This window comes from Triplophysa rosa, linkage group LG16, assembly GCF_024868665.1.
Source record: "Triplophysa rosa linkage group LG16, Trosa_1v2, whole genome shotgun sequence".
NCBI classification, from domain to species: Eukaryota; Metazoa; Chordata; class Actinopteri; order Cypriniformes; family Nemacheilidae; genus Triplophysa; species Triplophysa rosa.
In genome coordinates, this window is record NC_079905.1 from 8,302,371 (window position 1) to 8,329,149 (window position 26,779).

A 26,779-nucleotide genomic window follows, 5' to 3' on the forward strand; every position below is an offset into this window, starting at 1 on the left:
GGCTCCGTAGACGATCGGGATTCTAACGGGACGTAATGTGCTGTGATGATCTGCGGTGGAAACGATTCAGCACGGACAGAACGTGATGCTATGATGCTTTGCTAAGCAGAGGGCGTCAGGCTAAATTCTGTCCTGTTGTGGAGATGTTAAGATTGAACACGATCACGATCTTCTCTTTCTTATGTCTGTCTCACCCAACAGTATTTGGGGGAGGCAGGAGCTAGTTGTCTCACTTTCTTCTGTAATAAATCTTTCTCTGGGTAGTTTTATGTTATTTTTAACGTTTTGAATGTCACACGTACGCAAATACCATAAATCATCAACACGTGTATTGATAAACAATTAAAAGATCAAACTATTGTTTTAACAATTATTATCTACTTTTTGTATGTTCACTACCCAGTACATATAATTCTAAAATTAAGTTGAGTAGTAGAATTTACAGCTTTTAAATAATAATATAATAAAAATACATAACAATAAAAGTAATAATAATAGCGTTATTAGTAATATAATAACAATAACAATATGACTAATTATATTAATATTAACTATATTCATATTATATTCATAATTATAATAATAATGTTAATAGTAGTTATTATTAATGATAATAATACTTATTATTCGTATTATTAACAATAATAATAATAGTACATTTCTTAACTGGGTCCTCAAAACGACAAAACATTATTTGTGACTCAAACCTTTGATTAAATGAGACAACTTCCTGTGTGGACTAGCCCTTACTGCTCGACGGTATGAGACAGATACATAAACAGGAAGCAATTATTGAAAGAAATCCATGTTTAAGTATGACGACCACCACAATGACCAGAAGGAAATGACTCAGACTCTCAGTTGCATTTTCATGTCTCATCACAATCAGATGTCATTACAGTATTCCGCCTCTTGGTGTCTTTCCTTCCGCCTCATCATTTTATCACCAGAAAATACAATACATTCATAACCCAGAACAGGTATCTGATAAGCCTTATTGGATGTGATGTTATTTCATGTTATTCAGATTCACCAGTTCAATGAATGCAGCACTGTGCACATACTGGTTTATTATTATTGGTAGCTTGCCAAAAATGAATCGACCAGGGCTGTCCTTGACTGAATCGCCCTGTATGGTGCCTCACCTTCTTTTTTGCAGTCTCTCTCTCTGTCATCTTAGTTTTAATTTCCTTGCATTCAGTGTGCTGTATACTTAATGTAAATCATTGCCAGAATTACATCAAATCAGCAACAGTTAAAAAGAGGGCAAGATTAATTCACTCGAACAAATTCCTTGGCTAATGCATTTTATTTAATCTGTTGCCGTTGTATGAACGTGTAATTTATTGTCGTCTTACATGATTAAAGGGAGGGTGCAGCGTGTGTGATAAATGCATCTGGCTGGATGTCTGTACCATTAGCACGCTGGAATATGATGAGTCACCTGCAGCTTAACCAGTCGCTTGCTCCATTGGTGTGCAGAAAAAAGTTTACTGTAAACACATTTTTTTCACACTTTTTAGTCATTTTTCTTACAGGCAGAACAATCAGAGGTAGCACTAAAGCAGCGGGTCTACTTTCTACAGTCTGCAAATGAGGACGTTATTGCTCAATGGGGATGATGGGGTGTTTGCAAAACCGGCACGGTATATAGACGAACAGGGCACAGAAATAATGACCCACAATACTAAAGACAGGAACTGGGTTTTTTATTGTGTAATATCTGGGGAATGTGCTACAACCAGCTTTAGTAAAGAAATGTCATGCATTGATTGAGAAATACATGTGCCACCTTAGGTTTTTAAAGCAAAGCAATTTATGAGAGGGGAAATTATATTATTACATAAAAAAATAAAACAATTATATACATTTATTTTTTATATTTATATATCGCATCTGAGATGTGGAAAGTGGAAAAAACGTGAATGAAGAATAAATATAACCTTTTAATGTTTACTATTTGATGTGAAATATAAATAAAGCTTACTGTAATTCACACTGCCCTTTTTTCCTATATCTTCCAATGCATTTTTGTATCAAAACCACATTTTAAATGATCAAGATGAAATCGTATACTGTAAGTGTACCATGCACTGTGTATATAGATAAGATAAGATATAGAGAAGAAGGCTGTCACAGATTGTATCGGATAAGGAGCCCTGCCAGCATCCATTGCAGGGCAGACGTACATAGATGGCTCAATAACATTATAGAATCCATAGAGCTGCTAGCTAATCAAAGAGAAATGGTGTTTAAAACCTTCATGTGCAGAGATTGGTGATAACCTGATGTGTTCCATAGTACCCAATCAGTTATAGATCTAAAGCTCTTGGAATATTTATCTTAGTGCTTTCTTTTGAAGTCTTGCTCATCTTCTTTCCAGCTGGAATGAACCTTCAATGCACTGCCACTTTTCATCACTTAAAGTGCTGCGGAATCCATTAGTATCCTCTGTTATTCTCTATGCAAGACACAGTGTGTGTACGTGCTTGCGTGCGTGTGTGTGTGTGCGCGTGTGTGTAAGGAAGGTACCATCTCTGGTGAAGTTTTGTGGGTTGAAAGAGACAGAAATGAAGAAATAGGGAGAGAGAGTACTCCAGTGCACACTGAAAATGGTTGAAGTCACGTAGGTTTACATTAGGACATATTTGAAAGAAGAACCACCAGAGTGAAGCCACGTAGACCTGCCAGTAATATGGATGGCACTTTAGGATCATGAAGCAAAAGCAGTGGGGAGAAAGGCCACTTAAGGGAGAACTCCTCTTAAAGGAATATTACAGGCTGTCTCTATTTCTGACTTACTAAAGGGGAGGATTAGCTTGGGTACTAATTTTTGCTAATGCTAGATCTAGCTTTAATACAGTTTTGTTTGAAATGGTTGATCAATATGGAGAACCTAGAATAATTAATTACTCATTTAGGTAATAATAATAATAATAATGTTTAGTCATTTTATGCAAAGGCTTGCCTGGGAAGCTGTCACTCCACTGGCACTAAAACTATAATTATGACTTAATTTTAAAAAGGCTTTACTATCTTACATTGTGAGGAGAGCTGGTTTCTTAAATGCAAGTCACACCACTAACTTAAATGTGACTATATTCCATTTAGATTTTTCTGCATAGAAATCCCATTAAAATTATAACATGTTTACCTGAAAATATATTTATATGTGCAGAAGTTTCCCCATTTGCTTAAAAATGTCATAATTATTTTGAAAAATACAGTTTGTCACACACTTTATATTATTACTTATCTTGCTGAGTTTTATTTGTAAAAATGCTCTAACCTCTGAACTTTCCTCATTATTAGCTTGTGATTTAATTGGTGTTCACACACAATGAATGCTGATATGTAGAAAACACTCCTGTCTATTTTTTTCTTCTTGTTGTTGTTTATCTCTGTCTAGTCTTGTGATGGTGGAGGGTCTTCGGAGGTTTCGTTTTTCATCTATATGAATAGCTTAAATCTCCACATGGTTTACTCTCTGCTAAGCTCATTTCAATCAGACCGGCTTCACCAATAAAAAAAAAGCTCTAGTGACACGCAAGCAGCAGCTCTTGACACCGCAAAAGTGTTTATTGCTCATCTTTTATTTTTGTTTTTGTGTGAGTGCCGAAAATAAAGTAATTATTCATGCAGAAATGTTGTACTCAAGTATAAAATTGTTTTTATTCTGGCCTTCCATGAATTGCTTATTTTGCTCCTTTGAGTGAAACAGTAATGTGAAAGAATCACCTTGAGCTGTTCTTCCCTTTCAAATTTCCCTTTTATTCAGAAGTTACACTCTGCAAATTCCATTTACGCTCCATGGTTGAACTGAACGTTAAAATTGAAAACTGCCCGTTTTTGAATCACATTTGTGCCACATTTCTATCACCCACAGGAGATGGATTTAGGGATTGTGATGCACAAGCCCATGCAAATAAATAAATATAAATATTTCTAATTTGATTTTTGTTAGTGGTCTAAAAGAATAAAAACAACAATGAAAACCTGATCTCATCTCAGTATTGTCAAGACATTTAGTTGCACTAATAATTAAAAGTGTTTAAAATTTTTTTAATCTGGTATTTTTGACCTGCAATATATGACAACAAAAACAACATTTTTTAGATGTTATCAAACAAGTTTAACAAGAAATTGATGAGAAATTTAAAAAGCATTGATTGTTAAATTTCATTATAAAAACCTGAACATACTTAATACTTTACATGGCACAAAACCAAAGCTTACTTAATTACTTAATCTATCTTTCTTTAAAAATGCTATAAGCACACGAATACTATAATTATTATAAAATACTAAAAAGAGGCAACGCTAAATATGCAGGCACTTAGTACATAATGTTTAGTACCATGCAAAAACAGTCACTAACCAGATCCGAGGACTGAAGTTTGGCTATTTCTGCACTTTACTCGGATTAGTGTTTTAAGTGAAATACACAAGTCAGTACAGTGCCTAAATCGTCTTCAGATGTGCCTACTGTTGGACACAGCTGATGTCGTCATTCTTAAAAGCTGTGAATATGGATACAGAGAGTATAGCTGTATGTTTCATTGTAAAACCCATACTGCAGGAGGCGGTCGGTGGCTCAACGGAGGGCGATCTCTTGCGCGAGATGTTCTAAATACACACATGATGAGTCTGGCTGTTAGCATGGATAGAGGAAAGGCTATACTGCAACAGTATCATGCTGAGATAGGGGACAGTTGGAGCCAACTTCTGCAGTATGTAATAAGTTTAGCAGAATGCAACCACCAGCACTAAAAATATTTCAGTGACGTCCACCTTGTGGCATGATATCTGTACAAGAAATAAACAACGTTGACTTCACTTCTCAGGTTTCATCTCTAAGCAGCTTCTATCAGTCCTTCATGCTGGTAAGAGGTTACAGGGACCACATATAAAGTCCCCAAAATATGCATGTTTACATTGAATCTGAATGAAGTTTAGCGGCGTGTCAGTATTCTCTGACTCATGGAAACATGCAAAATAATTAATGATTTGGTGAGCATATGTAATATGTAAGCTTTTTTTTTTTAAATATATAGATTGTGAATCAGGAAGTGGAATGTCCCTGGATCTGTCTTCACATGGCAGACCCACAGTTACTGCTGTGAGCATGGAAGAAATGAAAAAGTTTGTGTTAATATCCAGGAAACAACATTGAAATGTTGACAGCAAAAAAAATTCTGTTGACTGACTTTGCTTTTTAACATTTGATTAGCGAGTCTTGAGTAGAAAATATTTGTATTATATTTTAATAGTAAATAAAATTACATAAAATAGTTCAAAGAAAAAAATACATACATAATACTTAAAATAAAAATACATAATTTACTCACCTCTAAATTTACATTTCATTCATTTGAATGAAATAAAAATACACTTGTTGAGAAAGTAAAAAAATAACAAACAAAACATAAATAATCACTCTGTAAGGCAGGCCATTTAATTTCATATTTATGTATTTTTTTTTCTAATCCCACTACTCATAAACTTTTCCAGAATTCATGAGTATTTGATGTCTTAAATCCACAAATCAGGCATATGTTTTAGTGGTCACAAATTGATGTTACTAAACCTTAACAATGGATGTTGTGTACTATGTATATTTTTAAAATGATAAATAAATAAAATACCAAATAATATACAGTAAAAACAATGATGATTGATAATCTTTCGGACAGAATGCTGCTGGTTTGTTTAGTGTTTTGTTTGGAATGTATGTGTTTGACAACAAGTGGTTGGTTCAGCCTGAATCATCTTGTTATTGCGGACAGGACTTGTAATTATGGACCGTTGGATTTATGGTTTGTCATGGACGAGAAAAAGAGAAATTTAAAATGCTGAGTTAGATGCTGTCAGTACAAGTAAAGCACCTAGACCCATTTTAAAAATTAAAAATATTACATATTCAATGTTATGGGTATATACACATCAATACATGCTAGTTTTTATAGCCTATAGTTATGTTTTGTTAGTTATAGTTATAGATTGTATTATGATCACACAACCATACGTGCTAATACATGGATAGGACATAACATTAAATTGGGATATAAAAACATAATTCTTTTTGGTTTATTTATTTTTATGAACATTTTTTTGCCTTCACTAGTTTATTTTAAATGCTTATGGAGTGCAATAAAATATTTTATTTTTAAAGTAACGTTTCAAATTTTTTTAGATGGGAGTATAGCATGCCACACCACAGGACATGAAAGTATTTCTTGTCAAACTTCCATCAAAGTTATCAAAAAGATATGTTGTGTTCTGCTAATCACTGCAGGCTGAAATTACTACCTGTCAATAAAATGTTTCATTTCACTTATTTGGTTTCAGTTCTTCTACATTCCTTAGTACTGAGACGGTTTTGAGATCCTTCTGTGGAGGTTTATTAAATTGTAAAAAAGGAGCAATATTCTCACCTATACTGTGGACGACTTATCGCAGTGTGTTCCTTCAGATCAGAATTCTACGGTGAAGTTGCACGGTGGCGCTGGAGCTTTTTTAAGCAGTCACTGTCCCTTTAAGAGAGCGCGCTCTAGGGTGGCGCTTTCCTCCGCAAGGGCTTCTTGATATTAATAGTGTTGGTGTCTTGAAACTGACGTAATGGTTGGAGTCTGAGGTCCTGACAAGCGATAACATTTCTGATAAAGAACTGAGACCACTGCAAAATCCAACCTCCTTTTTTCAACCCCAGACAGCGTTTTTACTATTAAACACAGTCACCCAAGATTTCACGTGTACAGGAGCAGTTCGCAATCTTACATCCCTGTAAAAAGAAATCATTCCCCGAGATCAACAAACAAACAACACAAAGACGGTTCATGGCTCACGCCAAAGCTCCACCATCTTTCAGACTGCAAAGACTATTGCTATTTAATCAACAGGTAAGGCGAAAGCGAATCAATGAGCATTGCGATCACGGCGAGAGATGTGATTTTTAGCTGTAGTTCCTGAATGCTGATGGCTTTTAGGGGGTGAATGTTATGTAATGTTGATGAATCAGTTGAGCGCTACTTTGCAATGAAAATAAGAGCTGGCTCCTCGGATTTCGGCGTGGCATTTGGGTTTTGAGGCAGAATTGGATATTGAAATTGGCGACTTGTTAGCTCCCAGTAGTGGGGTCACGTTCAGAGAGACGGAGAGAAAAAACACGAGGTTTTTGGATTACTTTTCCTTCCCATTTTCGCGAAAGTCATTTCGTTGTGTTTTGCAATGCGTTTTGCGCAAGCTAATATCCAGAATGTAGAAATACGGTTTTCTGTCTGTGTCATCGAAGCTGTGAAATCTGTATTAATGTGGATTTTAACGTCGCAGCGTGTTTGTTTGCATTGTTTATGGGAAACCCAGTCGTGGCAGTAGGGACAGAAGCAGATATACGGTTCATTACTAAAGTTACATAAAGTTTCATTCGTGTGTAGGCTACTGTTTTTGCGTAAATGACGCTTAAAGCTGTACGGCGCTTTCCACACAAACTTCGAAAACTTTCCGTAACTGATGTGCGATAAGAAAACGCGTAGGCATGGCAACGTGCTGAACGTTACACTTCATTTTCCACATACAAAGAGTCGCAGGTTGTTTACATGATAGTCTGTAGACCTTTTATCGCTATTTTGCGGTTTTATTCGATGGCAGTTTGCGAAAAGATTTCATCGTTTGGACGTTTCTTCGAGGCGATGGAGACCTGCTGTAAGTTTCTGAGGAAAAGTTTATGAATAGCGGTAATGAGTTAATTCTGAATATACGAATATCACTTTCTCGTTTTGCGCGAGTGTTTGAATGTTGTTTAGTAAATGCAGGACTCATGAAAAACTGTGTATTTGTTTTACCAACTGTTTGGAAAACTTTCGCACTTAGGTGTTTGTGGGGGCTGTAGTTCACAAAGTTTCTTGTGGCGTGACCAAAGTGGCGTGATGGAGCTTATCACTTTCCAAAAAGCTTAAGCACAGAATGTAAAGGCATTTAAAAAACTCTAAATATGGACTTGGAGACTTTAAAGTTTAAAACCCCTACTTCCTGTCAACTTTCATACCCAGTATTTTTTATCTTTATCTTTTTTTAAATGTGCAAACCTAGACTTGTGTAAACGTATTTATCAGTTTTTTAATGTAGACGCAAGTTATTTATATGCCTGTCTAGTTATATATATAGCAAGTTGTGTATGTAAATATTTCTGTCTTGTAAAGTGTTTGGATTTTAAGTTGTTACCGGTTATTGCAAAGTTTTACAGTTCTGCATCTGTGGCAAGGTTGCCAGGTAATTTGGTTTTACAATCACTTTCACCTTACAATGTTATTAGTAAGTTTAAGTGGGTGGAAACAAGTATTTATCTTAAAACTATCAGATAAAATTCACCCACACTTCACTTAAATGTGCTGTACTGAGGCGGAACCTGCATCTGATTGTTGTGATACAAAATCCCATGTTGGTTCCAGTAGATGAGTTGCAATGTTTCCTGTAAACTCAGAAACCTGCCACATTCAGGCAGTCTGGAAATGATATGTTCCCTCTTCTTCTGAAAGCATTTGGTTTTTTATCGGTAAAAGTTTCTTAATGACAAAGCCTGTGAGAGCAAATGCGGCTCATCATTTAGAAAACAGAACAGAAACTCACAACTGTAAACAGAGTTTCAGATACAGTCAACAGAGAACATAATCTCTGTCACCATCAGGTTTGCAGTCATAATCACAATAATGTTTTTGTGCAGATTTTTGCTGTTTTTGTTTTTTTTAAAAACATGCATTTTTCGACTTTATTTTTGTACACCAAATAGTTGTAATACATAACTTAATCTAGACATCAGAAGAAAAAAATTCTCCCCATCTGCCTGGAATATTATTTAATTCCTCGTGCGTCATAAACATTCATATATTCGAATCCGTTCTAGCTATTCATTCAGCAGTTTACCAGATTCGGTTCTCAGTCTAAACAGAAGAATAAGATCCACATGAGTTGTCTGATAAGGCGCGTTTGAAGTGATTGAAAAGCTTGAGGTGTATTTGAAATGTAAATGACTCCACATCTGTGAGCCCTTTGGAGAGAAGCAATAGATCAGAGCTGTATAGTCAGGAACTTTACGGCTGACAAATGAATTTGGGCCTCGGTGGAGGGAGAAAGCAGCAGTGGGGGTCTTCCATTTGTTCTTCGTGGCTTCTGAGTTTGCACAACTTCTTTTGGGCTAACTTCTTGCCGCTTTGAGATTCGCCACTTGTGTCCCTGCGGCAGATTCATGTGGCGTTGGTGCCGTTGAATAAAGAGCATGTAGAGAAAATAAATTGCAGAGGACTTTTTTAGTGACAGTGATAGAGAATGAATCACGTTAGCATACTAAATCCAGGTGTTTGCTTGTAAGGAAATATAATTAGTTTGACTACTACATGAATATGTTTTTTTTTGTTTTCTTTTGTTGATTGAAACGCTTATTTGCTTTTTGTGTTTACGGCTGCGTAAGTTACTTGTGTATTACTCCAAAGTTAACACAAGCTTTCATAAACTAATCTTAAGAGTTCAGTAATGAAAACAATTTAAATTGTTTTTAAAAAGTGACATGGTCAAAACTTTTCATTCATCTGAATCTTACTTTTTAAAAAGAAAACATTTCTTTCAGGATTTTTTATCCTCCGTGTGAGCAAGCAACAGTCTTCGAACCTTCGTCGCTGCTCGTGTTTTGAAATGACACATGAATGACTTTATAGAAATTCCTTCTTGTTTTTTGGTGCCGAGACTTTCACTGGTGGTTAGAAATATAGAGACAAGAAACTTAAGATTTTTTTGTAACTGCCTGATGAAATGCCAAGGTTTATAGAGAGACGGCCCTTGATCATTTGAAATCATAAAAGCTTTTATTACATATTCGATTTAGCTTGCACATGAATAGAATTTTTTCCTCCATATTTTTTTCTGGAATTAAAAAGCCACAGATCATAGCGGTCGCTTTTTTGTCTCGTGTGCTTTTCATTCTGTTTTTGGTTGTTTTCGAAGAGACTAAAAGACCTTGTTATGTCGCTCCGGATGTGTAGTTTAGTATGTATATTGTGAAAACTTACAACCCCCCCAATATTGTCATGATTTTAAGGTAAGAGGTAGTCACCTTGGATGCTGTATGAATTAAGTGCTTGGAATGTAAGCATTTCTTCTTTTGCAAGAATTTTTTTTCTCACACCCTGTCTGTCTCTGTGGGAATAAAACACAGACCTTTGACCTGTTGTGTCATAGCAAGCTCTTTAATCCTGTAATGAATTACATCTTCAGCTTCTGTTGTATTTATTAATAATAGGCTATATGAGACCAATTTTCTTTTATTGCACTTATGCTTTTTGTTGTCCTTATGTTGTTCTAATTGCTTCCATTGTTTCCCTCATCTGTAAGTCGCTTTGGATAAAAGCGTCTGCTAAATGACTAAATGTAAATGTAATAATATAATTAGAATTTTCTTATAACTCTCAAACCTTGACTTGCACACACGACTCTTCCGTGAAGTCTATTTAACAACTCCCACAGATAAGCAACAGTTTAGGTTACCACTCTGACTCTGTCAAAGCAGTTTGACATCACTTGTTAGGCTAATTATGTGGCGTGTAATATTTTAGTGGTTATACATCTGGTAAAGTTTGGTGGTGACTGAAAACTCTCCGTATTCCCAGTAGAGGGGTACTGTAGGTTGCACTGCAAGAAATGAAAAAAGTTCCCCTGAATCTTCATTCTTACTCATGAACAAAAATAGATCTGGTGCTCGTGTAGGAATGTGTGCCATAAAACTTTCTGGTTGGATGTGTTGAGATTTTGTCAGATTGTGACGTTGGATTAGCTTTTAATACGTGTTGGATAAATTTGTCTCTGTCAAAACCTAGTTAGTAAATCAGTACATATTTATTTTAAATGAACACGGCTCTTGTCAGTTTAATAGCTCCATCCTTCTCGCGCTGTTCTTCTTTTGCTACTATCTGAAAGTTTTCGTGTCAAATCCTCCAGCAGTTGCCCACTTCCTTTCCACTCTGACCGTGCCCAGTTTAGTCCGTCCGCCGTTCCTCCTGCGAGCTCCTCTCACCGGCCCCTCTGGAACGTTGATGAGTCAGTTTAGCCTTCTTTTCTTTCTCTCTTTCCCTTACTGTCGCGGTGTGTGTTCTCTTACCTCGCAAACAGGTTTTCGTTTTTCTTTATTTGTCTATTTTTTCCTTTCCACCTCATGGTGGCTGAACGTTCTCTGTCTGTGTGGTCTGGTGAAGTTGACTCTTGCTAACCTGAGACAGGTCGAACAGAACGGGTCGAAGAAATGGTTCGTGTGGGGGAGGGGGGCTTTTACTTGTGAATGTTTGTTTTCCTGTTTCCAATTTGGTCGGCCAGAGGGCCTGTACTGTCAGAGCTCCCATTCATGAAACCTGTTGTTAGACCGCCTGAGTACATGACAGGATTTCTCCCGGCTCTTTGTGTATTGCGGTGTTCATGTTGCTGTTACGGCGTTTGATTTTTTCCCAAGATTCCAGGTCTTACGGTAGATCCTGCGGTAATGACTCTTTTCTCTTGTATTGTTTTTGAAGCAAAATCGTTTGTTTTTAAACACATGTAGTTTGTTTTACTTGAAAGATGCTTTTTTAGCTAATATTTGCAGCAAATGTTGTCCCGATTGTCATTGAGGTTTTATGCTTGATTTCCTGTCGTAAAAGTAAGCGCTGACTTTTACTGCACCGAGCAGTTTAGACTGAGAACGTTCTCATCTCTGAACTGCGCATCTGTTTTTTTTGCAGTGATCACGAAGAGCCGTGTGGTGTGGTCACCCTTCGCACCCAGGATCATCTGCACCTGTGAGGTCTTCTGAGAAGAGGAAGTACAGGACGGCACGCTTCATAAACGGCACGTATGAAGACGACGCAAGGCTAGTAAACTCGGTGAACGCCGCAGGAGAAAATGGAATGATTCCTAGGCCAGAATGGATGTGGAATAAAGGATACCTCAGAGGAAAAGGACTCCTCAGGGAAGCGCCTTTGGATACTCTGCCAACTGTTATCTGCCTCCCTGTTGGAACTGAGTGTGATAATGCTATAACCCAATGCTTAACGGAGGTACGTATGTGTGCGATTGTGCGCAGAATAAAATGCAGGGACTATTGCGTTGCGTTTTCATTCAGATGCAAGTCAGCGTAGCACGTCTGCCAAACTAATACGTGTGATTAACGGCGAGGGTCTTTGCTTTTGTGAAACGCTTCCTTTCAGATGGTTTCAGGTTTTGACGGTGTTGTGTTAGGGCCATCTAGCATTTTGAACTTTATTTATGGTAACTTTTAACCCGCTCTTCCTGTAGTTCCGAGCAGTAATCTAGACAGCTAGATAGCTCAAGCTGTTAACCCGCTTTGATCTTCTGTAAGGCCGTCATCCCCTGCTTCGCCGTTTATTACGTGGAACAGTAGAATTTACTGACTTTCTTTCCCTCAACTTTTTTTTGTTGAGTATTTGTGGTTTTCTCTGGGGTAAGAAGAGAGGCCACACAAGCAGTCTTATTTTTCTACTCCGTGGGGCTTTTTTTCAAGTTATACATTTGTGGACCAGGTGATGTTGTGGTCTGGTATTCTTCTCGGCCACAGCGATTCCAGAATGCTGGATTTGACAGACTCACTTGATGGAGGTTTGTCTGCGATGTTGATTAAAATTGTATGAATATGGATTTGGTTTGATAATTGTCGTCTATTTGTGCATGCCTATATATATTTAAATTTTTAATGTTTGTTGGTGAGCCCACGTAAACGGTCAGTTTTCCTTTACTTTTTTGGTATGTTTGAGGTTGCGGAGGTTTTGTGTCTGCATTCGTTGGCTTGTTTGTTTTATAGTTTGTTTTACGCTGCTTGTTTTTTAATTACATCCTTAATTCTCATAATCATTATGCAGTTTTCAGACATTAAGTGTTAAGTATAAATATATTCATAAATATCTCTAGCACTGCTTCTCATTTAAGGTTTTGACTATAGATGGCTTGCTGACTGTGTAAAGCGTGAATTTCGGTCTTTACTCATGAGCTCCTAAAGCGAACGCAGAAATGCAATAATCGGAACGTCTGAGAAGGGCCACATTCTTTGTGGCCCGTGTTGTGAACAGTAGTTGTTCTTAAACGAGGTAATGTGAGAGTGTGTCAGCCGACTGTTTTCTCACATGCAGATATATATATAATAAACGACCTGTAACAAGCTGTGATTAGAGATCCTGCCTCTGTGAACACTGCCGCACTGGAGGTTTCTCTCGCGTGCCCTGCCGTTTCAGCAGATTTGCGTAATGTTAAACATATGCCGTCTTCTCCAGGCTGGTTTTTAGGGGAAAACCTGCTTGTGCGAACACACACCGCACAGGGATTGCAAATTGTTTTGGGGCTTGATGGATTTTGGTAGGTCTTGTAGGATCAGATGGGGAGGGTGAGACTGAATGGCAAGATTAACCCCACAGATCTTAAACTCAGAACTCAGACACAGGCTTCTAGGTCAAGGGTCACTTGAGGGGCCCAGGGGCTCCTGCTGGGGCTTACTGGGCTGTAGAGCATTTGTTCGTCTGCTTAATTATTATTATTTTTTTAATTTGTCGGATGTCTTTTTTACATTTTGATGTAAAACATGGAAAACCTTTTTGTTTTGTATGTCAAAAGAAATATGAATAAATTAGTGAACATCTTTTAAAAAGGAAATTAATTGTGGTTTTTGAATACAGTTTTTTTTTAAATATTTTGTATTATTTAAAATAATTTAGGAGGTATTGGGATTCTCAGCTGTGTTGTATTAATATTTACCCAGCAGTTGTAATGTTTGTTAGTCTTCTCTTTTCAGATGTGACTTTATTCAGTTTATTTAGCTTTAATCTGCACTGTTTGCATGAGACCGCTACAGTCTTTAAAGACCCCGTATTCATTCGTACCCGCCCCATTCTGCTATATATAAATCTATTTGCTTTGAAACTGTGCGTACGGCCCAGACTAAACCCATAAATGCGAATTCATGAGTTATTTAGGCCTGCTGATGATTCTGTGATTTAGGTACAATTACACATTAAGCAGCTTGCACGGTGCACGTGTTACAACATATATTTTCAGAATGACGACTTTTAATTGCATTCGAACATATAATATCTGCACATATAATATCCGAACATATAATATCCGAACATATAATATCTGCAATAGAGGTTCAGCTGTTATACGCTGGACATCTCTTTGACTTGCAATGCCTGTTTTTGGGTATAAACAAGGATTTATGTTGTGAGTTAGGGCTTATGCTTATTACTTCTACCATGCTTTGTATATTTTCGTTGAGTTATAGTGGGGAAATTTTAGCGCCCTGCATAGTTCTCCAGTAGGTGCCTGCGTGATGTATGGTGTGCCAGCGTGCAGAGAGAGGCATACGGCCAAATGTTTTCATAATGTTCATTTAAAAGTCTGATCACTCGGGCTCCACCGTTTCGTGGGTTTGCAGCGCATATAGAAATCTTTCAGCAGTTGACGCAGCGATACTTTAATCAGCCGTGCTGTGCTCAAACCTCCATGTTTTTTTTTTGGATAACCTGCTTTTGTTGCATTTGAGTGATGTCACGTCACAAAGAAAAACACTCGCTTTTGCAGGTGCGAGCACATTTGGAAACTTTTTATACATATGTCATGAGTTCTTTAAGAGTTTGACTGTACAGTTATTTTTTAAAAGTGGAATTGAGTGCCTGAAGCGTCTGCACACACTGCAATGGAGGTTCCACATCTGCATGTGTTTCAGCCCTGCTAAATAAACAACAACCGAGCCCCTGTGGACTGAGAGGTGTCAGTCGTGAGCGGGCTTAATGAGACTCCTGCTCTCTCCGTAGTTTGACTCTCTACCCGTAAGAATACAAAATCTGACTTTTGAGACCAGCGCAAAACGGCGGTAATGAGAGAGGGCCGAGGCGGAAAAACTAGCAGCGACCCTCCTGGTGAACGGCGAGGATCCACCCGCAGCCGCCTTCCAATTAGCCCGATCCTCTTTCTATCGCGCGGCGCCTTCTTGCAATAACCCCGAACTAGCACCAAACTAATCTAATTAGATTGAGAGCACAAAAATGATCCCGGACCGCTGGCGGAAAGCACAATAAGGAAGCAATTTATTCCATCGGTGTTAAAAAAGGAGGGAATGGTTGAGTGCAGGCCTGTTGTTTTTTTCACAGAGGCTGTGCTTCATATGGTGTCGGAGGGGGAGAAAGGGGGTCAAGAAAAAGGGGTCGAGGGCTGCTGCGAAGCTGCAAAAACAAAACTTCTGCAGTCAACCCTCTCGAAATTAAAGGGTAATGCTGAGCGCACCACACACTCAGGAGTTGTTTGTTTAAAAAGCCAAACTGCATTAATCAACGTCTTCATCTTCATCGCTAACAGCATGATTAATCTGCTGTTTTTCTTCACCACGCCTTGCTCTTTTTTAAAAAAAGTAATTGCCAATCCAATGAGCAGCTTTGACAGAGTGCTCCTGACCACATTGTTCACACATTGAGTGATGTCTGCTCAGCGTCAATGCACAGCAATATTACACTTTTGGTTCAGAGCCCAGATTCTACCTTGTGCAGTTGTGTAGCGTAACTGCTGTGGTGTAGACATGACTTAGGGTTGAGTGTTAGATGCAGATCAACATATTTTCATATTTTCAGACTAGTCTGAGGGTTGACTAAACGTATAGGCATAGTCAACCGTCATGACTTATTCCATGCTACTTGTATTACTTACATTACCTCCTCTAGACTCAATGCGTCTACCTTAATCTGCCAATGACTTCAACATTTGCAGTTCTCTCTCTTAGGACCCTGTATTGAAGCCCCGGTGGGCAGATTTAACCTACTTGAATAGCAGCTGGAGGCCATTGACAGGAGCCTAGTGTCCCGGCCGCGTCTTTGGCAAACACAAACAGGAGCCTTCAAAAGATCCCTCCATTTGTTTAGAGGAAGTCCCAGAGGCTTGTTACACTGCCCAGCCCCCTTCTCTTGTGGCTATCAGATGTTTATCCTCTACAAGCGGGGCAGTTTACAAATGTAAGTGTTGTCACAACACAGGAGGAGACAAAAGGCGTCATGTCAGGCATGGATGCACCTCGCTGTTAGAGCGGCATTATTTTGCAGATTAGAAGCGTTCCAGGTGAATGTGGGAGCTTGTCTTGGTTTCATGTTGTGGGAAAGGTGAGGGCATCCAGAGTGGCAGGGTTGTTGTTCACCGTTGCCCTCTGGGCTCTGATTTGCCTCGCTCGGTCTGTACTAAAGTTTAACCTGTTCTTTGAAATATGTTTGATGTTAAATGTCTAGACTGTGTGTTTTATGATCAAAGATTGAAGATAGGGTTAGGTGGTACTTCATCAGACCTTGCGAGCAGGCCAGACACGATCTTCTTTCAGTGCTGTCTAGTGGAGCATTAAATGTTTTTAATGAAGGTTAGCGTAGCCGAATTAGCTAAAATATTGAATAAACAAACAAGGGTGGAGTTTGTATACTTTGTGAATGACAGACATTCTCATTGTGTAGAAGTTTTATGGTCATAAATTCCACGTGGGCATGGATATGAGCTTTATTATAAACTTTATAGGAAATAAATACAGACTTAAAAGTAAACACGAAATAGTTTGAATATCTCTCAGGCTTACAAACTAGCCGCTAGATGTTTGTGGTCAGATCTTTCTGACCTCGGCCTATGATAGGCATCAGCCTGGAGGACAGACAGGCAGGAGTTGGTCCACTCTGTTAAACACAACATCCAGAGTCCCGCTAGCTCTCTCCCTGCCTGAACCCTGCTGGCTGCACTTCATCTTTGTCAGGGGAAGATATAGAATTAGTAGCTTACCAGGCATCCCTTCCCTCCCCGTCGCTACCCGCACCGGCCCATAACTCTTCTGGCAGGGCCGAGGAACAGACCCGAGAGCTGGTTCCTCATCTGTGGAGGCCGCCACTCTCAACACCTATTATGGTCAATGGACCTGGGTCGCTGTCAGGGCCTGCTGCCTTTTTGATTCACCACTCGCTTCGGATTCCGCCCCAGGTCCCAGGCTTTTTTCACCATGTCCTTAACTTCCAGATAGGAGATAAAATATCCATAAACAGCACTTGAAAGAGAATGTAAATGTTTATAGGCTTCCTGCAAGACTTATCTGATATTGTTCTTATTTATACGTCGGGGCCGCTTGACTTGAAGGCGGTCAGGCCGGGCCGAGCTGGAGCCAAACGACTTTTAGAGCTTCTTCGGCTGGGCTCTGCCAATTGCAGCACGGGGAGAAGATTTAAGTGGACAGTTGGACGGCAGAGGACCGAGCCAGTGACACCAGGGTGGAAAGAATGTAAAAACAATACGACGCTAAGTTTCTTCTTGTCGCCCACACCACCTGCGTGCTGCAACCCTAAACTTAGATACAGTGTAGGGCACTTGTTTTTGCATCTTTTTGGTTTCAAATCGGAACTCAAAAGATTTTTTTAACATCATTTGTACATTATTTGATCTTTTCTGGATCCTGATGTAAAATTAAATCCAACACTCTGTCACCTCTTTACCTCTAAGTGGCACTTAGATTTTCTGTATAGTTTATCTATGCCATACGTGTGCGTGTTTTGACCTGTGTGTTGTATACAAGGCTGTTGAGTGAATGACCTGGTGCTCCCGTTGGCGTCACAATCCGATCCGTCTATATCGTTGATGTTTAGTGGGTGAGCCATACCTGAGTCCTCTACTCAAAGTGAGGGTTATCGTACAGAAGCAAAAAAGCAAACAGACGCTAACATGCACTCACATGCACTTATATGCACAAGCTTTTACATGTTATATTCTATTATATATAGGTGAACAATTACCCAAACGCAGGCAGGAGCACACAGGCATCATTACCTGACCTTTTCTCTCAGAAAAATATTGCTGATGGGGAACGTTTCACGGCCTCGGAGTCAAAGCCACAGCCCACATTCGAGGCAGGGGTTACAAGCACCCAGCATTGACTCTATAGTCTTTCACACGTGAGCACCACTGCTCAAATCCCAGGAGTGAGCAGAGCATGATCAACGAGTCCAGCGATATCTGGCCCGCTTCTGAAGCAGCGTGATGGACAGTTTGTGTTATAGATAGCGGTGACTTCACTGTCTGAGGTATCAAAGTTTATGGGGCCAGGTTCCATCTCTGTCCTCAGCTTACTTCAGCTGCTCTTCTAATAGTCCAAATAGCTCAAGAGGCCAAATGAGGTGACGTTTGAGTTTAATGCAGTCATTTTTGGCCCTTCAGGGAAATTCTGCTTCCGATTTGTTTTTACGAGACGTTGCGGTTCGTTTTCACACTAATAATAAGCAAAAATTAGTGTAACAACAGTACGTAATACAAGCATGGAGTGAACATTTGTTCTGCTTCAGAAAGCATATAATGTGAAGAATAGGACAGGAGAACGTGTTGCAGTGATAAGAGGGACGGGCAGGTAGATCTTTGCATAAGGATCAGAGACGGTATCAGAGGGTGCGGTTGCTTCTATCGAAGCTCTTATGACTAATCAGTCCCAGGGCTATATAGTGTGTGAAAGGAGAATAATCGTACAAAGCAAATAGAGGAATCTTGTACAACCAGTGTGGTTGAACTGCTTCCCTGCGCATAAAAAATACCGCACATTATATTGGCCTACTTCATTTTTCACACTGTACACACAGTAGAGAATGTTAGGCTTTTTTAGTCTTGGCAATGGTGACGAAGCTAAAATGGATTTGCCTAGGCAGGGAAAAGTGTCCTAGGTAACCTAGTTTGTGTACATCTGTCAAGGGCGGAGCAAGTAGCAGGCTAACTAATACAGAATATTGCCACTGTATACAGTCTTTGACAAAGGGCTGTTTTTGAGCTGCATGTGTTCAAAGGCCCAACCTTCGCCTTGATGAGTAGTGTCAACAGCTTTTGTAACTTTGCAGAAGGTTTAAAGCACCATTGCTATATTTAGCGAGCGCTTCCGTGCATGATTAGAGTATAAGCAAAATTTCAGGAGATACAGGGTGGGTGGTGACATACATCACAAACTTGCATAACGTTGACTAATCACCACAATCTGCCTCAAGTGGTTGAAAGTGATGGCGATAACAGGTTTTCTTACAGTGGCTTTCCTCAGCTTCCTCAGAAGTTTTCATTTAAAATCTGTATATCGCTGCTGTCCTTTTAAAACCTTGTATCTCTATATATGTTGATTTAATTTGTTTGCCATAAATCATTCTAGTAGTCCCCCTCTATGTTTGTCACTGGGTTTTGCAAATATCTAACCAATAAAAAGTATTAAAAAGTGCTTGTCAACTTTGGCAACACAGTATTTAATCATTAAAAAAGTACAGTGTTTTTATAATTTCCTGAAAAACAGTGTATTTGGACATCTGAGGTTTTGCAAGGACAACGATGATGTGACTCTTTCTTCTGGGAAACACAAAAGAAGACATTTTGAGAAATGTTTCAGTGGTTTTGTGTCCAGACAATGGAAGTCAATGAGGGCCTATGCTGTTTGGTTACCAACATTCTTCAAAATATCTTCTTCTGTGTTTTGTAGAAGAAAGAAAGTCATACAGGTTTGAAATGACATGAGGGTAAATAAATGCTGAACACTTTTTCATTTTTGGGTGAACTATACCTTTAAGGTTCCTCATTGGTGTCCCACACTAATAATAATGATATTTGTTAAGGGCGTGTGATTATACTGTCTCCGGGATCTGTGGTTTTTTTAGGTCTGTCATTTTAATGCATTCATTTAGTGTGAATAATTATTCAATTACTAATCTTGCATATGTTGGTATTCCATATAAAATTGCAATCTAGTAAAAGCCCTGTTTTTTATTGACTTCAAGAGTATCACAGCTTTTTTTTGTAGAAAATCATGTATTTTATAATGAATAGAGACACGTAATGCGATCGTTGAGCATCTGTAGAGAATCCTGAGATGTGTCGCAACATTTTTTGCTTTTTTTCAGAGGGGAAATGCATCTCAGGCTGTGGTTTACTGTCGGTTTCGTACTGTAGCTGCAATGGCTTGCTTTGAATAGTAAAAAATATATAATTGCAGGAAAGGATTAAAATCAACTTTATTTTGAACTTTTCATCACGTCTTCTATTGTTGAGCATTCAATCATCATCCCATCTTGTCTGAAATCTCTACATGTCTTATCTCTAAGATGGACTCCATGTTGGTGGGCTGCGTTCAGCTGTTTCCTCCTGGGTTGGACATCGGGGGGATGTCAGCTCGTAAAAACCTCAGAAGAAGCGCAGAGAAGGAAATTAAAGCTATTGTTTTGCCTGCAGGGCAGATTTAACTGTCTGCAGGTCCTTCATGGGAATGTTGAACGACATCACAGAGCAGGAGGTGTTTCTGCTACTCCATAAACAGAGGAGTGTGAAAAGCGGAGAGCAGGGGTAGAGCAGAGGAACCCAAGCAGAAATTATTTCTCATCAGCCTCTGGGTAGCACGTTGTGCAATGAACAATCACGTCTGGCTTTTCCTGTTGCTTAACACATATATTTTTAGATGCGGACTCTAGCACTGCTTGAAGTATCTCACATGCAGTGGGACTTTTCATTATGAGCTGCAGTTATATGTTGTATTTATATATTGAATTCCCCTTTAATTTCTTGACATTCTTGGGTTATCTAGAGGAATCTGACACATCCACGTTAGAAATTTTTAGCTAAAGAAAATTAAGTTTGTTTTTCAGATTGTTTGCATTGTGCACTATTTAAGCACTATTATTCTAGTCTGACTGGATGTTTTACTTCCAGTTTATGTCTGTTCACAAGGGTGACTCTCATTACAGTAATACTATAATAAAAAAAAACTGTAATGGCAATGCCATGAAAATAATATGATGAATTAATACCCAACTATTTATATGAATCGCCATTTCCAGCATTACAGTAAAAAGAACAAGATTTCTTTTGCATTACAGTAATGAGAATTAGAGGTGAACGAGGTTTATTTGTCATGAATTATCAATGCAAATAGGCTTTTACCTTCTGTATACAAAATATAATTGATTCTCTTTTGATTTTTAGCAATCAAATTTTGAAATGACCCAAGCATGTGCGAAACATTCAAAGCATCATTTCCAAAACTTTTAAAACTTCTGCCGCCGTTCCTCAAGTCCTTCAGCTTCCAAAAGGACTTTCTTCCCATCTGCAACTCTTTCCTCTCTCTCTCTTGATACGCTCGCACTCGCTCTCTCACACGACGGCATTGGCGGAAGCCTGTTATCTGCAGTTCTCTCTAGAGCGCGTGATCCCTGCCCCTCTCTGGCAGCTCGGGGCCTGTGATCACAGGAAGCTTAAGGGAAGCAGTTGTTCTCTGTTGTCTCCGGTTCTAGCGTGCGCTGATTGAGTGCACAGAGACCAGGTCATTCAGACGGGGGCCTCGCTCCACCCCCTCCCCGATCCCTGACTGGAAGGCTGATTGTGCACAGGATAGGGGTTGGGAAAAGGGTGCCAGAAAGTTCTTTCTCTGTTCTGGTGTGATTACGACACTGCCCAGAAGCTTTTGAGTCTTGAAAATTAAGCAGGTAGTTGTGAACAAGCCGATTGTGAGGTCGCACGTGACTGGAAAATTGTAAATGCGAGTCAGATTGCGGGCTTTACACCGATTCAAAGGATGTAATGTTCTAGTATGTGCTGTATATCACAGCATTAAAGACATCACAAAGTGTGTCAGACTTTTAATATTAAGTTATGACGTGTGGTTTGGACAAGTGCCACAGGTAAACACCATCTACGGTTAGATGTCTGATGCTTAAGAAAGAAACATAGCGGTGGATGATGGGGGGTTGAAAACGACTAGCATTGCCACAGGCAACAGTTTTTGGTGTTGCCTCTTTGATGTGAATGAGTTCTCATGCATAAACATGAGGGGGGGAGATGTGTTGGTCGCATTGTGTACCGTTGACATGCCACGTAAGAACGAAAAAAGTCAGAGAGGCACTTAGTCACGGGCCCTTCTCATTGAGCCCATCACCCTTTCACAAGTCGCCTCATGGAAGGAGAAAAGGGGGAGAAGAGAATTATGGGAAAAGCTCTTTATTTTTGACATGCCAACCCCTCCTCTGTTCTTCACACACACACTCGCTCTGTCCCCCTCTCATAGTGAAACAGCATATGGCTGAAGGTGAGGGGACTTCCTGTCAGAGAGTTGATTATGAGTTATTGCGGGTTTAGCATCTGCTGCTACATAGCCTACTTCACTATTTGATGTTTTTCGGCATTACGGTTCCAACGCAAACGCGCAAGAATGAAATTATGACTTGCAGGTCTGTGAGCTTCAAAGCTTGTGTGTAATGCAATGGAAATGAAAAGAAGATATAGGTATAATGAGGTACAGCATGCTTTTTGTAAGTACTCAAAGCTTTAAAGGAATAGTAACCAAAAAATGCTCACCCTCTTGTCATATCAAACCTGTATGATTAACTTTCTTCTGCAGAACACAAAAGAAGATAGTTTGAGGAATGTTGATAATCGAACCACGACGGTACCCTTTGACTTGCATTGCATTGACATGCTGTTTGGTTACCAACATTCTTCAAAATATCTTCTGTGTTCTGTGGAGGGTAGAAAGTCATACAGGTTTGAAATGACAAAATGGTGAGTAAATGATGACAGACTTTTCATTTTTATATCTTTTTTTCACTTAGGATTCAGTATTGATTTGGTACAGTACACACCACTGGCTTCCTGGCATAATTTGCTACCTGACATGCATCAGTCTTCTACAATTTCATCTTTGTTTTTCTTCCCTTGGGGCTCAGGAGCCTTAAAGCCTGGCTCTCTCCTTGGAGTTTTAATGAGGAGGAGGAACACCATAGTCTTCTCTACAAGAGCTCTTTGCTCTGATTTTTCATTTTGCCTGGATGCTGATATTTCAAAGTCAGTGGAATATTGGGCATAGGACAGATTGGTGTTCCCGGACATCTGTACTGTGACAGATTTTGGCAGACCACAACTCCTTCAAAGCCCTTAGTGTTGCAGTGGCAGTGTCTGCATGTTTTTTTTTGTCTTCCTCTCACTTTGTGGATGGGAGGAGATTAGTATTCTGTTCCACACACACATGCGCACACGCACGCACACACACACGCACGCACGCACGCACGCACGCACGCACGCACACACACACACACACACACACACTCACTCAAGCACCCTGTGAAGAAAGCCCCGTCTTCTGGCAGGCCTGTTGATTTATTTCGATCTCTAAAGATGTCTCCTCACTTTTAGTTTACATTAAAGCTTGAATCTCTTGCGAGAGCTTCTTTATATTTTGCACTTTTTTGTGTGATATTCAACTCTTCAGTGTGGAATCTGTCTCTTGATTTTGCTTCCTCTTGTTGACTAGCTGCTTAAGAGAACCTGAAAAGATAAAATAATCAAAAGAGATGTGGTTGCCATGGTGATAACCTTCATTTGTGTGCGATATGCAGAAATGTATTGTATTTGCCGTTTGATTAGAAGTAGCAAGGAATGCAACAAACATGTTGCCAAAAACTGAAATGTGGTGTATACAAGCATTTCTAAATGGATAATCCCCATCTGTTGAGGGTTAAACTGTAGGGATGAGCCCCAGGTCCATTGTGACCAGAAGATGAAACTGTCACTTGACTTAGACCATTGCTGTGTTTGTCCCTGTGTTTTTAGATTTTGTAACCTTTTAAATCACACAAAACCCATTGAACAGTAGGGAGGTAACAAAATCGAAGTATCGCAATACAAAAAATGAAGATATGTATTGTAGAGCTATTAGGATATGTATGTCGAGCTATGGCAATATATTTTTTTATAAAATATTTTTTCATATTTTTAAAATTCAGTTTTATTTTTCAGTGATAGATCAATTAAATTTTTATTAGTTTACATACAGATGGTTCAATTAAACATTTAATGTTATCAATTATTTTACAAAATAACAAATGTTACTGAAAATGTTTAATGTTTTGGGAAAAAAGTGTCAGTTTCATATTTTTAAATGTTCACAAATATTGTGAATTGTAATCGTGAACCAAGTATGGAATTGAATCGAATCATGAGCTCAGCTATTGTTACACCCCTATTGAACAGTGTCAAATTGTGCCTTTTTGTGATTTCTTTTTTTAAGTAATATAGATTAATGAACAAAAATATACTCTTGCCTTAAAGATGGGATAACACACGCAGTTTCTGCCAATCTCATATTAATCTTGAGTACCTATACAGTAATATTGCATACGTCGTATCTTCAAAGAGTATTTAGTTTGATCACATTTATAAAAGAGAGATACAGCTGTACGATTATTTCTGGAAAAAGACGAACTGATTGGAGGCAGGCAGGGGGACGGAACTACAGCACGAGCACACAATACATCATCGCATTATCCCTTCGTGTTGTTTACATTATGCACGTACGCACCGATTGCCAACAAAACACAGGCATATGACTTAAAGGTGTCCTGAACTGGGCTTGTTTATTGTTTTATACTGTTGTATGAGGTCTACTTACGACGTTCGCATGGTTTTTACATTCTAAAGTAATAGGCTATTTTCTAGCCAGGTTTTGAGGCCGTCTCGTCAAACGCTCGGTTTAAATGGCCGTGCCACATTGAAGACTTTGATGTAAATGCCCACTGCTATGATTGGATAGCAGTTTGCGTAGTAAACTTAGTTGGAGCCTTCTGTGAATTTGGTTAGACACGTAACGTTAGGTTACACATTATCAGGACATATCAAGCGATCTCTAACAAAGCAATAGTGACGCATAGTACAAATATGTTTAACTCGTATAAGATTGCTGTGCCATTCGTGTCAGATCCAATATTGACTGCACAGCACTGCTTTTTAATTTGAGTCTCTCCACAAATCCAGCGCCTTGTTCACAAAGGAATCCATGGTGAAATGACGCAAACAAATGCTCAATGTTTCACCCACGTGAGCAGGAATGTACTTAAAAGTAAACTTCAACCACGCATTCCTAATATCAGAATCCGAAGGAAGCGACTGTGTTTTTCCACAACCAGGCGCTGCACAATGTTGCATGTTTGTTGCTTGGTCGCTCTAAATAAAAATCACAGTGAAACAAGTCCTCACTTTTGCACATATGACACGGGGCTAGCCTCCCTCGAGAGCCCTTCGCTAAGGTAACAGGTTTGCCAGATCTTCACATAAAATATATAAACAATTTACATTTTAAGGTTTGTTTTTGTCTTGTCTTTATTTGGTTATTTTTTCGAAGACCAAAAATTCTTAAAATCCTTGAAATTTGATCATCCATAAACACATTTCACAAGCCTTGAGGGGTATGACAGCGTACAAAATAAATATGAAAGTTGAGCCGCATCATTATCCTGCAGCTCGCGACTGCAGCAGACATAAGAGACTGTCGACACTGCCGTGAATGCCCCCGGTAGGCGATTGTGTTTCAGGGGGTTGTCCTCTGTTGTATTCTGGGGCTGTTTGCGGCAGCACCGCCGGCTGAGGTGAGCCTGTTCGGGATCGGACCACAATTTAGAAAGGATGCCCACAATACCGCTAAAATACTCTTCTCCGGATGTCGGTCTGTTCCGTTTAATCACAGACGTTGTGCTTGTATATGTTGGATAAGAAAGCAGGGCATCTTGAACTTGACGCTTCACAGCGGACCACCCTATCAAACCGCCGTGCCCTCACTCGTGCTGAGGTGTTTTATTTATTTTTATTTACAATAAACACATCACTGAAACATGACATGACGCTTATGTAATTGTTTCTGATCCTTTTCCTGCACATTTTAACAGAATTAAAGTTAATCTAGGTTTACTGTAAAATTAAAACCTGGATCAAATGATATCTTAAATATTAACCTGATTATTTTTAAACAAGGTTTACAGTTTGGTGCAACAGAATTATTAAATAAACCTCAATTTTATCTAGATTTAAGCCTAATCCTTGTTGGTGCAAGCCACCCTTAGGTCGGTATTATTAAGTTTATATTGTTTACAATGTTTTAGTTGAGAAAAACAATCTCATGCCGATGTTTGCACAGAAAGACTCACGGGCTTCTCGGCAGTGCAGCACGAGCACTGCAGGTGCACACAGCCGTGTTTTAAAGGTTGGTAAGCGATCAGGGTTATTGAAGCGCTGTGTATTTTCGTGTTAATAGTTTTGATAAAAGTAATTTCAAGTTTAAACTGCGTTTAGAAGCAGAAAATGCTATTCTTGTACCTGAGCTTAAGTTTGGTGATTATGACTCTTGCATTCATCCATGATTTCACTAAAGATGAATAGTATTTTTTAGTTTTCGATTAACTAACGAACTTAAATTACTCGCTTGACTATATTTGTGTTCATAGCCAAATTATTTACCATTTATTATAGATGCGTGTCATCAGCACAGCCTTTTGTTCACACAGGGCGCTTTCCGTTAATGTTACTAGGTCCCCTTTCCTGAATCACTTTTCGGATCAATCCGGGATGTGTTTGTGTTCACACAGAAGACACTCTGGCAATTTTATGGCAATTTTATGGCAATTTTCTGGGATCAGCGGTCTGTGTGAATGGAGTATTATGACTTACCACGTGCAGTTCATGTCTGGCATGTTTTACCACTGGGACCGCGCCATCTATCAGTTTCAAACGATCTCCAGATCCAGCGTTATATCCACCGTTTATATAACATCCATCACTGAAATGCTGTAAACAAACAAACACACCTCAACTACTCTCATTATTGCAAGAGTAACGAGCTGCAGCTGTAGGCCCACAGCGCAGCCAATCTTGACACAGCGCAGCCAATCTTGATAAGCGGGTCTTCCTATCGCTCGTATGTTGG

At 39.1% G+C, this 26,779-nt stretch overlaps 1 protein-coding gene across 5 annotated transcripts in view; it reads left to right on the forward strand.

Moving 5' to 3' along the window:
• The first annotated feature begins 6,555 nt into the window (after positions 1 to 6,555).
• Positions 6,556 to 26,779, forward strand: part of trps1 (trichorhinophalangeal syndrome I) — a 102,688-nt gene continuing 82,464 nt past the window's right edge. Inside the window, exons 1-2 of one of the 5 annotated variants that reach the window (XM_057354849.1) lie at positions 6,556 to 6,899; positions 11,757 to 12,071. In XM_057354849.1, the coding sequence (XP_057210832.1) occupies positions 12,059 to 12,071 (13 nt within the window). In that variant the 5' untranslated portion in view covers positions 6,556 to 6,899; positions 11,757 to 12,058. The other 4 variants (XM_057354852.1, XM_057354851.1, XM_057354850.1 and 1 more) reach the window with 4 other exon arrangements.